This window comes from Brassica oleracea, chromosome C8 (assembly GCF_000695525.1).
Source record: "Brassica oleracea var. oleracea cultivar TO1000 chromosome C8, BOL, whole genome shotgun sequence".
In the NCBI taxonomy this organism is placed as follows: Eukaryota; Viridiplantae; Streptophyta; class Magnoliopsida; order Brassicales; family Brassicaceae; genus Brassica; species Brassica oleracea.
This window is the reverse complement of record NC_027755.1, coordinates 39,259,817-39,273,619: the sequence shown is the minus strand read 5'-3', so window position 1 is coordinate 39,273,619 and position 13,803 is coordinate 39,259,817. Positions and strand designations below refer to the sequence as shown.

Below are 13,803 nucleotides of genomic sequence, written 5' to 3'. Positions count from 1 at the left end.
ACATTGCGATTAGTTACAAAGAAGCTTCAATCCATCCTTCATCATCAGATCTATATACGAACAACTTCAGTTGATGGGAAATTTCTAAGCATATACATGACTAAAAGAATATCTCATAAGTTTATAAACTAACTATTATTTTTTAGTTCAAAACATTGGACGACAAATCATTTGTACTTTTTAGTGTACATTTTAAATAAAAAACTGCCAATTAGTCGCTTAGAAATGATCCTGGATGTAAAATAAATTGTGGATGTGCGTGCCAAGCATAGTACTTGATTTTTAAATTTTTGTAGGAATAAGTAATATCTATGGTGACCGGGAGCTTGCTGTCAAGTGGCAAAGAGAATAGTTTTGGATGTTACCATATTTCAAGTTCAATCCACCTGTCATATGAAACTAAGTTACATTTTTTTGGTCACCCTATACGTATATGGGCCACTGTATTTCAGCTCATTTGAATATCCAGAAAAGGGTCTATCCGTGGACTGCACCTTCCATCCGGAAGTTAGGTCCGTATCTTTAATAGACTCGGATTTAACCTTTCTCATTAGCCAAAAAAAGTATTATCTATCATTCTCCTTGCAGTTTGGTTATATATTTTGGGATATATTGATTAGCTTTAATTCTTCCTATCTTTCTTTGACTTCAATTATTTTTAATATGATATTAATCTTCTCTTCAAGCTTAGAATATAACTTTTGTATTAATTGTCACAAGTAGGTGGTGTGATCGCTGCATGCCTTTTCATATACACTTTAAAATTCATCATATCTCAACTGAATCTAACTATTTTATTCACGCACTAAACAGAAAGTATTTTCCCCACTATTTTAATCAAGTTTATAAATTTTAAGCAAATATATAAAATATTATGCGTTATATGCATACGACAAAAAAACAAGTTGACAAGTTAAGTCTTTATACAGTATAAATATTTTTCTATCCCATTCTATTGCATATCGTTATGTGATGTACGTAGGCGCGTGGTAATCCGTATATATATTAATAATAGCAATCCCAATTAATTTTAAAAATTGTGCGTTTTTATAAAAATCTCAATTTTTGTTAAAAGTTGTGTTTGTTCATTAAGATGACTTTTGATTAAGGGTTGTGTGTTTTCATTTTAAGAGTTGTATTGGTTTAAAAATTGTCAAAATGTAAAAGTATATATCTTTTCATTTAACAATTTATCTTTTAATCTTAAAAATTACATTAGTTTAAAAGAACTCATCAAAATGTAATTTAAAATGTAACTTTTCATTTTAACACCGTGTATTTTCATCTTAAAAATTGCATTGGTTTAAAATAAATTGTCAAAATATATAAATATGTACTTTTTCATCTTAGTGTTTTTTCATCCTAAAAATTGCATTGGTTCATAGGATACATATTATTAATTTAGGAAGGGTCTACAACAATTTAGGAAATTAATAATAAACAATTATTCTTCTATAATCTTATAGTTGCCACTTGTTAGAGATACATGACTTTTCACTTCGAACAGTTGCGTCTTTCACCATGTTTACGATAGTATCATCTTAAAATAAATACATTTGATTTGAGAAGTTGTGACTATTCATATAATTATCATTTTAGAATAACTAATTTTAAATTGAAAAAATGGAACTATTTAAATTGAATTCATATAAGTATCATTTCAAAATAACTAATTTTAATTTGAAAATATGTAACTATTTAAATTAAAAATTTATGACTATTCATATAGGTATCATTTCAAATAACTACTTTTAAATTGAAAAGATATGACTATTCAAATAAATCTTTGAAAATCTATAAATAGTCTTTGTTCATGTCTTTCTCAAAGTAAAATTTTCATTAATCGAATAAAACGATGAAAACAAAAATTATATGCAGTTATCTGGTCACGGTGCTACACTGGAGACACGGCTTCGTCGTTGGAGATCAATAGCGCTTGTGAGTGGTCATTCGCGGACATGAGAAATGTATGATGTGAAGAAGAGACGCACAAAGCCCGAGCCACCGTCATCACCCGTGAAGTTGTCGTGCCTTTAAGTGTTTTTATCTATGTTCCTCGTGCATCAAGCAATCGTTTATCATAAGTCTAGTTGTAATCATATTCTAATAATTTATCTTATCTTATTTATATTTCATTCCAATCTTGTGTGTCGCAGATGAGAAGCCCACGGCGGAATCCTTATTGTTTTTGGTGGTCAAGTCATATTCCCGTTCCATATCAGATTGGGAGTAGAACATCAGAGAGGATGACATGTTAATTTTTTTCAAAGAGGTGCCATTGTCATTTGAGAAAATGAATTGGTTCGGGTCCTTCGGGATGATAAAAAGATGTCGTCTGCTTCAACAATCATAAATGTCATTCTTTAAATTAGCAAACAATCAAATTTAAATGTGTTTGATTATTTTAACTAGCTCAAAAATATTAAGTACTATTTAAAATTCAGAATAACTTACATAAACTAATAAAATAAGTATATTTTTAATTGATATTAACATATTTGTATTTTATTTGTAATCTAAAACTATAAAATATACATTTTTAATATTATATACAAATAAATATAAACACATATATTCTACATTTGGCGTGAGAACTTTTCAAAAAATAAAATTACGAAATTTTTATATAAGAATATAAATTACAAAGTGGTATATTTATTTTATATAAAATGAGTTCCCGTGCGATATCGCACGGATTCCTGACCTAGTTTGTATAAAACTATTCCATGTTTTTTTTCGAATACAACTATTCCGTGTTAAAAAAAAAAAAAAACTATTCCGTGTTTAGTGTAATATTTTGCGTAGTATATATAATAGTACCTATCAAGATTTATTCTCCAAGATCATTTGTCGTCACACGTTAGATTCAAACAACTAATTTTATTATAAACCCTTAAAAATAAAGTCGATGCTGTTCATGGCATATAAAATTCCTCCACGATATATAATAGTACAGATGCAATGTATCACTAGTTACAGATTATTAAACTAAACATACTCCGTCTCTCGACCTTTGCTATATAAAGAAGATCATTTACACATCTTCTTTAAAGTTAAATTAAACCTACCAGAATACATACATTCCGACAATGTCTCGTACATGCGAAAGCTCCTCAGGTTCGTCCTCCGACAAGACCTTAAAACTGTTCGGCTTCGAACTCATCAGCGGTAATCGCTCGCAGGAAGTCACGACAACAGATAGCGTCAGCTCTTCAACGAACAACACGGCGCCGTTTAAAGCGAAAAGACTCGAGTGCCAATACTGTGGCAAAGAGTTTGCAAATTCTCAAGCCTTGGGTGGTCACCAAAACGCTCACAAGAAGGAGAGGTTGAAGAAGAAGAGGCTTCAGCTTCAAGCTCGACGAGCTAGCATCGGCTATTATCTAACCACCCACCAACAACCAATAACGAAGTCGTTTCAGAGACAATGCAAAACGCCGTCGTATTGCGCGTTTTCTTCCATGCATGTTAATAGTCAGATTGGTGTGTTCAACGAGGAGTGGGCGTCGATGTCGTCGCAGATTAGCTTCGGTAATAAAGACACGTGTCAAGATCTTAATGAGCAAAATGGTGAGATGGGTAAGATGTACGGTGTGAGACAAAACATGATTCAGTTCCAGAGAGATCTGACTTCTCGTTCTGACTCGAAGAGAAGCATTCAGTTCTTGGATCGTCATCTGGGGTTTGCCGGAGATATGGCTTAACAAAGAGTGATATATATGATTAAAGAATGTTTACTAGTGATGTACTTAAGTCTTTAATTGGAAAAGATGGAAACAAAACGAGACAAAGTATTCTTGATGAAATTTGAGTTTTATTTATTTAGGTTATGTATGGTTTATTTTACAATTAATTCCAGCAGTTGATGTTGTAGAGTCGCAGAACAAAACAAAAAGAAACAAATCTCCAAGCCTATTACTTATATAGAAAGTTTCCAATCACCGTCATCCAATTAAAAAAACCAAAGTAGATTGGATCAAGACTTCAAGTATTGATAACAATATCATTTTATTGTTGCTTAGATTGTTAGCCAAATACTAGTTGAGAAGGTTTTTATCATTAGTTATTGTGTGTTGTGTTATAAATGGTGCATTGCTTAATTGATGGAAAAAACAAGTTGAAACATTCATTTTTTTAAGCTGACGTTCACTTTTTTTTTTTAGAACATTCACTTTCTTGTTGCTTAGTAAATTTATGGTCATGACGTACGTAGTTCTTTATTGGTGCAAGCATTTATATATAATGTACATACATACTGCCAGGCTGTACGTATATATCTCCGGTACAAGTAATGATTATACGTGCATGTGTACGTACGCGTTTAAATCTTATTTATTGTTAAATTTTAGACATTTTGCTAGAAATTACATGTCAAAGATTTTAAAATGATATAGTGTACTATTAAAGAAGCGTAAATTAATACAGTACAAGCTTATGAACTTTAACAACATTTTGACCAAAATAAAACTTTAACAACATTCATATAATTCGTGACAAGCTTGAAAATAACTAGCTAGCTATCCCATAATATTTGGGGTTTTTTTTTAAAGTTTATTTGGTTTTACTAAGCAAATTTATGAAAGATGTACCAGAAGGTCCAAAACTACTTTAATATTGTAATATGGATTTTACGTGGGATGCTGAAGTGGAATTTGCAATTACTATCTTGAACTTTGTAATATTAACTTACTACGTATATGTATATAAATTCTGAATCTTCCAATATCTTGTTATTGAAATTTTCATATCCCGACAAAAGAATATAAATTTTATATATGTCTATATATTTATTACCTGATCAGCTGATTAATTAAACATATCTATACTATTAAAGCAGAATTCCTCGTAGAATTTTCTCTTACTTTTTAGAATTAGTGACAATGGTATGCCATTGCCTTTTTAATTTTTTTTAAAAGTCACTTGTTTTGTTAGCAAATAACATTTAAACAATATTTAATAACACTAACACTTTGATACCATTTTTGATATCCCATTAATTTGCTTTAGATTTTTTTTATAACAATTTGTTTTAGATATTACAAGTATCCCATTATAATTTACTAAAAATATATATTAATACCCCAGATTAATGAATCAATACGTGATAACTTTATGTTGACAAAAAAAACTTACGTGACAATTTAAATAGTCTAACCCGCATGTTATATAATAACTTTTAAAAGATTTACTTTATGAGAATAAGTCTTTTGTGACATTTTTTTATGAGAATAAGTCTTATGTTGAATTCACATATTATGTTAATAGTTTATGAGAAAAAGAAAAAAAAAGAAAAAGAAAAAGAATTTTACCAAAAAAACAAAATTATGATAAAAAGAAGATTGGATTCTATTTAAAAAATACAAGCCAGGTGAAAATATTATTATGCTTTATGAGAAAAAGAAGATTATTTTTGAAGAATATTACATCATATACTTGGACTGCTAAATCCTTAGACGTTTATATCAACCTTTACTATTAATCAACCCAAATGATCGTTTTGTTTTCGGTGATGACACAAAATTCTATAGCAATGTAAAACTATATCATCATCACTATGTTATCTTTTTAGTTTTCCAAATAAAAACCTGGTACACATATAGACGTATATATATTTGATAATTTTAAGAAAATATCTAAACTATTTTGTATGGAATAGGTTGTATAATATATAAATGTTTCATTAATGATTCCATAAGATATAAATTTTTGGAAAAGTTTAACATATAGAAAAACTTACAATTCTCAAACAAGAAAATAGCGAACTTTTTATTAGTTGGAAAATAATCCGAAATATATTTTCTATACCATGTTTTTAGAAAGACTTAAACTTATTTAACAAGAAAGATTTTATTTCCATATTTTGTTTTCGAGAATATTCTCAGTATATTGAATTTATAATCCTCATCACCTACAATCCTTAAACCTACGTAAGAATGTACACATCACCATCTCAATAAATCAATCTAAACTTATATTGTTGTGCATTTTGAAATTTGATATGGTATAAAGATTACTACAGTTTAAATTCAGTACTATCAAATGATTTATTATTAGAAGTACAATATATATATATATATATATATATAATAACTAACATCGAATATTAATACTTTTTATGCTCAATATAGGTATTTGAGGGATAATTCATAATTAATAACACATATTGTTACGAATTATTAAAAAAATCCACAACTCATATAATTAGCTCATTTCAATTATTTTAACAAACTATTATTTGTTTGTTTTAGACCATAATTAATAAAACATCTCTATATTGTAAACAGTGTAATTATCACAATTATTCAATTAGTTAGGTTATAAATTTATTTGGAAGTACAAAAAAAATGTTTATAACTTTTAGAAATTTAAATAAGAAAAACAAGGATTTTCATGAAACTGATTTATGTTTTTTTTTTAAGAAAAGAAAGTGAGAGGGTGAATACTTCTGCTAAGAACGAATAAGTGAATTTAGTGGTGACATTTATTGAGTTAGATTTTATTCTTTCAAATAGATCTGGTGTAAGATCGATTCGAAATTCCCATTAAGTCTGATAAATAGATGTTCATCAATTCATAATTGTCTGTTATAATATATGTATAAATGTACGTAGTCGGCAGGTTTATGTATTTAATCAATGCATGCGTATGATAAGCTTAAGATTCAACATCCAATGTTGGAGGGAGGCCCTTTAATTGGGTAACACATGTCATGACTTCCGACACCAACGGAACTTATGTGCGTATTAGATGCTTATCCCATTTATTTATACTTTCAGTATGTGTTTATTTAAGAACGGTTTTCCTTTATAGTCCATTTCGAATGTTTCCTAGTTTTGGTAAGTTTTTGCTGACTTCGGAACATCGCTACTTCTATGCGAGGAAACTACTTGTATGAGTTTCGTTCGAGTTGTGATTTGCCTGAAAAGGCTAAAACAGTTGTCAGTTACATTATTTTTTATTTTCTAGAAAATTCTAGCTGTTGTTTGGATGTATGATTTTATTATTTATTTTCAGTTTAAATATTATATATTATTATATTTTTTGTAACATATATCCTTTTTTTGGTCAACAACATAGTATATCTAATTTCGTCAAAAAAAAAAAAAACATAGTATATCTATTACTAATCATCAATACCCAACCCACAGAAATGCAATATATATACCATGCTATACATAACATCGACGACAAAACCGATCATGAAAACCGGTAATGAAAGTCCAAACCCTAGCATAACTCATTAAATAGAATCTTCAAGAAGTATACCACCATGTGAGTTAGATTAATATTCGTGTTTGTCTCAAAAGTGTTTTTATTGTTTTAACTATCTCTATTGACAATAAGTGAAATATTCCATTAATATATATTGAAAAACAAATTGTTTTCTTTGTATTTATCCTCACAACATGCAAAATGTTATCGCAGCACATGAAATGTTATCGTAGCATATGAAATGTAATCATAACTAGATATCTATTTAAATAATAAAAGCTCGCCGTCAAAAAAAAATAATAATAATAAAAGCTCATTTTAAAAATTAAAAAAAATATTTTTTTCGAAAAGAAGAGATAATGTTATATATTGTCATGAGAGACAAAGATAGATCAAGCCAGGTAAGGTTAGCTTGCTGGTCTAAATTTGATTATACATTTTCCAACAAGACTTCGCCATCTGTACCACCAATCCTCTTTCAGTTATGGTTATGGATTATAATTTAGTAAATGATATTTCCACCCATTATAAAATTTACAATTATTGATATTATTGCTCTCTTAAAAGCAAGTCTATTTTTGTAAAAAACACTACTAACACCGTCTCCAATGGTACACAAAATTTTATTTTATATTTCACTCTAAAATAGAATAATTCCAGAGTTAAATTTGCTCCAATGATTCACTCTATAATAGAGTTACTCTATAATAGAGTGAAATATAGAGTAATGTTGCTTTTTCACTATATATTTAGAGTAAAAAATCAACATTACTCTATATTTCATTCTATTATAGAGTAGTTCTATTATAGAGTGAATCATTGGAGCAAATCCTATAAAGTTACTCTATTTTAGAGTGAAATATAGAGTAAAGTTTTGTGTACCATTGGAAATGCTCTGAGTGGTTAATCGTTACATTTGACCATAAAGAAAACTAGTATATATTGCAATATTTATATTTGAATTCATTATATTATAATTATTATTCAGGTGTAACTGTTTGAAAGACTCGTTATGTGTTTACTTACGAAGTTATCATATTTTGAAAGGAAGATATTTGTTCGGCTCGTCAGTCGTCAAAGAAGGACAAAAACTATCGGTTACTTTATTGGTTTGAATTATTCTCGATCCAATAATTAAAGTACTGGCGTTAAGATGTAATTATAAAAATTGATTTAAAATGAATCATTTGATGTAAAATAATGTGGTAGAGCACCCATCGTTCAGATATTTTTTCCGAAGAAGCTCTCATTGCTGAAGACGTGTACTAAGTGTCAAGTAAAATTAATTATCTTAATTAATACATAGTTGGCCATTTCCGTGCATCATTAGTTGCTAAGTAGTAAATATCCGATTTTCACTTCGTGTGCAGACATCAAATACACCCCAATGTATATTGTTTTCTATGCAAAGAACATTATCACTATAGTTAAGTGCTCGATCAATGAAAGACGATTTGATCAGTGAACGATTACAAAATGTTAGTATTAAGTTTTTGGTAGATCCGAAAGAGCTTTCTTGAGCCATTTTTTTTCTCATTTTTAAGAGCTTTTTTGAGCCATAAGTCATATATTCCCCATTCCTGTCTTCCTTTGTTAAGGGGGAATCCGTATACCTAAAATTTTCAAATCTGTTTATCATTAGCAAAATCATATAGAAGTTTAATAAGTTTATACTTATTTTTTATGCAAACCAGCTTCCATTGAAACTTTAAAGTGCAAACCTTCCGTTGAAACTTTCATCTTTTCTTTTCATGATCCGTCAAGAGCTGTATTATACAACCAATAATCTAGAAATGAGGAACCAAACTCGTCACACATCTCTTGATCTATAAGTTTTTTTTTTTTTATCTTATCGTCTTCCAACACAACGTTAAGTATACACTGATGGTCGGTTAGAAGAAGAGATGTATACATCACTGGCCATTCATAGTATTCAGTACTTGATCCATTGTATCTGCTTTAATTTGAAGCAACAATATAGGCTCGTTTTGCCATTTACTGATAAAACATCTGAATTAGATCTTTCAATCGGTTTGGTTTAAAGGCTCTGTAGCTGAGACATTGGCTTCATGCGACCGGATGTGGTATTCTCAAACTCGCTGTTGCCAAGAGACAAGAAATGAAGACTATCCGGAGCAGGTACTTTTACGATCACATTATTTGATATTATTTGTTTGGTTTATGCATTATTTGGTTTTGTGAAGACATTATTTGTTTGGTTGATGCATTCAACTTCTTACTTGATTGTTTTTCCACAGGTTTGAACAAATAAAACCTCGCGCCACTCTTCCACCTCTTCGTGATCGACGAGCTGAGAGACTCCACTACCTCGGGTTCTCTTTTGGTCTTACTTTGGATCTTTTCCGATTCTGGAGGAAACATAAATTTGCTCCATTCTACATCAGTCAGCTACCAGTTGAGAATTATCTCTATTCCTTTCTACTGAATGTCTTAACCGTGGCTTGTATGGTAGCTAGTATTAACACAATTTCTATATTTGGTAGGATCAGAGTGCTGTGACTGGTGAGCACACATGTATGCTTCTGAAACCATAAAACAACGATGAGTTTGAAGCTAGTGAGTCAAATGAATTGGGCTTCTTTGCTCCCTTCTATAAAGGTAATAACCAAACTTTTCTGAATCTTCCAAGTATGCCATGTGCTTGGTTTTTTGGTTACGCCACTTCTGCTTTCTAGTTCAGATTTCAGGGTAAGGTTCTCTAAGCTGTTGAGTGATAAATTCAAGAAGATGGATTATAAACTTGCAATGAGGTTAACACTAACCCTTTTCTTGTTCCATGCCAATCTTCTGCTTGCTGAGAACATTGGGCTTGCAAAGATAGATGCTGCTAGGATGGTTTCTGCTGCTGTTGCTGCACGCACACGTTCATGGTTCCTACAAGCTTGGGTAGCTTCGTATTCCTTCTTCTATTTAACTTAGATGGATGATCAGAATCAAACACTAAAGTATACTTTGTGTCCTGTGCAAACTCTATGTTACGGCAGGCTCTGGAAATACAGGACAAACATTCTGAATCGGTGGCAGAACTATCGAAAATATGTCTCATTCATCACAATATTTCGTCCTGAGGAGTACTCTGTATGTGTTCTCTCTCGTTCTTTTCAAGTTTTCACCATCCAGTCTCTGCTTCACTTTCCCCATTGTTTTCACTAAACTTCCTCTGCTTGTTTCACTTAGCCATCAGGCTTGTCTATGAGGTGCAGTAGCTGTTCGTGAAGACCTCAACAGAGGTTGAATCCACCTTCCCTCGGTTGGAAGAAGTAAGTTCTGTTGGCAAAACTACCACGTTACTTCTACGTTCTTCTGAAGGTTAACAAACACATACACAAATATCTGACTAATATAATTGGTTGCAGAGAGTGCTTGAACCTCACAATGTATCAGTAGACGAAGATCTCAGGGAAGCAGCAAAGCAAGTCGAGGTATTAGCTTCTGTTCAAACTTATGTTCTTGTTTTTGTCACCATGTACGGTCGAATAAATCATTCACACTCGATGTTTGGGTTTAAAAGGAACACATGAGGGCGCAGATATAGTTTCATCCTGAGCTGCTTGAACAATTTGCTATTGGTGGCAAAGAAGCTGATGCTTTGGAAAAGTCTAAGATTTCTTCAAGTGGAGGATCATCACTTCATCAGTATAGAAATCTTCTGATTACAAGGTAAAGCAAAGTGGTTTTGATAAATCTGCTAAAAAGAGAGGCGACGATAAGCAATATTCCATATCCCACAAGAAGACAAGAGCCTGATGTAGAGCTCATGTGTAACAGAGACCATAAAATTTTCATCATTTGTTTTTTTTTTTAATTTGTAACCAGATGTTACAAACAAAAAAGAATTTGTAACCAGAACTTGAATATTTATTGTAATTTTATTTAGCCATAATACAAAATGTTTCATTAACTATGCTTCTTTTTGGTGTTAGTGGTTAACGTTTCGAAATTGATTGATCTAGTTATTAGCGTAAAAGGCTAAAAGCATTGATTAAAATCGGTTCAATCGTAAACCATATAATTGGTTTTGGTACAAGATGTTTTTTTGCGTTACCATTTTAATTTAATTACACGTGTCACAGGAGGTAGTAAGTTGGGCACTAAAGTCCCACATCGAAGACACGGAGACTATATCGTTACTTTATATATGTCTAGAAAGCATGAGTGGTCACGACCTTCCTTGAACAGGATTTGTTCTATAGGAAGTACCTCTGTGTCCTTGAATTCTAAAGAGACATGCCCTATAATCCTGGTTGATGAATAATGGCCGTGCGATCTGAGTGTGATTGACGGTTACAATTGTCTTCGGACTCTCTGCATTCTAGAGGATCGCTACCTAGTCTGGTCTAGACCTTGCTAGGGTGGTCGCATGGTTGTCTGACAGGTTCACTTTTTTTTTTTTCTTTTTCCCCCTAAAACTTTCAATTTCTTATACTTTCATTCAACCCCAAGATTTTACTTTTACTACATTTAGCCCAGACGTTTTTAAACTGCGCTTAAACCCTCACGGCATTTCGGTAATAGCTCAAAACACTTGCAGAGGAAAAAATAGTTATGTTCTTATCATTTTTTTTATCGTATCAATGTGTATGGTTTGAATAGATTCTACCAATACACCAGATAAAGAACCGTTAAGTACTAAAGATCTGTTAACTTTTTTGTTGTTGTTGTGGTTTCAAGATTACTATGTTGTGAAGCCAGTTGATATTTGTCAGAAAGATAGTAAAAGATATGTTATTTATTTGTTCATAGGCTTACAAGCTTTGTTTCTTCTGAAATCGAGTTTACATCAACAAAAACCACACGTTTGGTCTGGTCTAGTCTTACAAACTTCGATTGATCTCTCCATCTGCGAAAATATGTACATCGTAGATAGAGAAAAAAGAAGAAAGAGGCTTTGTTGAGCCCTTCTTTGTATACGAAGCTATCCGCTACTTATTTCTTCATATCTTGATCCGTAGACTTCATCCTCTGTTATAACCAGAAAACAAACAAAAAAGGAAACAGATCCAAAATTTATTCAGAACAGTTTCGGATTATTCAGCTGGTAGCTTCGGAGATGCTCTGAAGAGAGGGCTTCCATGCTTTGGACTTTAAGAAAGAAGCTGAACTCGTTAGCACACGATGCTGCTTCCCTTGTTTCTTCTCCTGACCCAAAAAAAAAACACAAAATTCATTAACTTTGTTTTGTCTGAAAACAAAGTGTAAGATCAAATCTGTTTTTTTATTATATTTAAGAAAAAACAATCTTTAAAACATTTTAGCCAAACTCATTAGTTTTTTTTTTTTGGAACGTAAACCCATTTGTTATGAATCTACCGGAACATTCTTCTCCAACAACTTCTTCACCGTAGTCATCGCCTCAGCGTGGTGCTTCTTCGTCTTCGCGCACTTCTTCTCCCTTAAGACCTTCATCACTTCTGTTAAATAATATCACAATAATTCATCATAAGCTTCAGTCACACGGTTTGAAAAAAAAACAGAGGAAACCAGAACAAAAAGTCTGCGGGAAAAAACAGAGGAAACAGAGCAAAAGGGCGAACCTTGGGAAGTAATTAGCCGGTAAGCGTGACCAAGCACGAGACTGTCCGTCGGCCTGAGAAGCTGGACACGTGTAAACCTCACACCCTTCTTGTGTTTCTTCTCGTCTCTCTTCACAGTCGCCGGAATATTCTTCTCTTCCTCCTCCGTCAAAGGAATGATGAGACACACGTAGTGGCCAGGGTACATACTCATGATCTCGCTCACGGAGATGGAGCTATAGTATCTGTCGATTTTGCCTCCGGGATGCTGTAGAACCAGCGCCGCCGCGTTTATCGTCTGACAATTCCCCATTTCCAAGAAGAAAGGAAAAAAAAACAGAGTTGAAAGGAAGACTCTGTGAAAAAAAAGGAAAGAGGAACAGAGGAAAAGAAGTGTTCTTTGGGCGAGTGTTGGTCCACACTCTCACTTTAGCTTTACTTATACACACATGTGAAATATTAGTTTTATAATATGATAATATTGTTGGAGATTTAAGAGTACAGTTATTTAATTTTATATTTGAGCTTCTGTCATTTATCAGATTGTACTTTTTTATTATGGTTTATGTGGCAAATGTTAGTTTTATAATATGATAATATTGTTGGAGATTTAAGAGTACAGTTATTTAATTTTATATTTGAGCTTCTGTCATTTATCAGATTGTACTTTTTTATTATGGTTTATGTAGATTTGATTGTAAATCTATGAGTGTGAGACTGAGTGCTATCCACACAAAAAGTTTTTTTATTTTCATTTTTGGGAATAGCATAGGAATAGGATGGTCGGTTAGCATGGACAGGTGCAGGCACCTGAGATAAGAGACATAACTTAGATATCAACACTTTTGGTTTGTGAAAATTTTAACTTTTTTTCTCATACCTTACGTCTCTAGATTTTTTTTTGATCTTTTTCTACTAAAAATAAGTGTATTTTTTACATCAAACTAATCGAATTTTATGAAATAAGTGGTTTCATATAATAAGTAATTCTTTTCAGAAAATTTTCGATAAAGTTGCATGTATATTCTGAAAAAAAAGAAAAAGTTGGAAACTGAAC

General features: G+C 31.6%; 2 protein-coding genes and 1 long non-coding RNA gene across 3 annotated transcripts; 2 read left to right on the top strand and 1 right to left on the bottom strand.

Annotated features, from left to right (window-relative positions):
* The first annotated feature begins 3,007 nt into the window (after positions 1–3,007).
* LOC106310898 (zinc finger protein 5-like) lies at positions 3,008–3,875 on the top strand. Its single transcript, XM_013748125.1, has one exon. The coding sequence runs from the start codon at positions 3,090–3,092 to the stop codon at positions 3,702–3,704; it is 615 nt and encodes a 204-aa protein (XP_013603579.1). The 5' UTR covers positions 3,008–3,089; the 3' UTR covers positions 3,705–3,875.
* Positions 3,876–10,410: 6,535 nt separating this feature from the next.
* On the top strand, positions 10,411–10,997 carry LOC106311350. The gene is made up of 3 exons (XR_001263998.1): positions 10,411–10,493; positions 10,590–10,655; positions 10,745–10,997. It is a non-coding gene; the product is annotated as an uncharacterized LOC106311350 (long non-coding RNA).
* Positions 10,998–11,995: 998 nt separating this feature from the next.
* LOC106311010 lies at positions 11,996–13,143 on the bottom strand. The gene is made up of 3 exons (XM_013748240.1): positions 12,768–13,143; positions 12,544–12,644; positions 11,996–12,372 (listed from the first exon to the last, which is right to left on the bottom strand). The coding sequence occupies exons 1-3, from the start codon at positions 13,057–13,059 to the stop codon at positions 12,265–12,267; spliced, it is 501 nt and encodes a 166-aa protein (XP_013603694.1). The 5' UTR covers positions 13,060–13,143; the 3' UTR covers positions 11,996–12,264.
* Between the last annotated feature and the right edge of the window lie 660 nt (positions 13,144–13,803).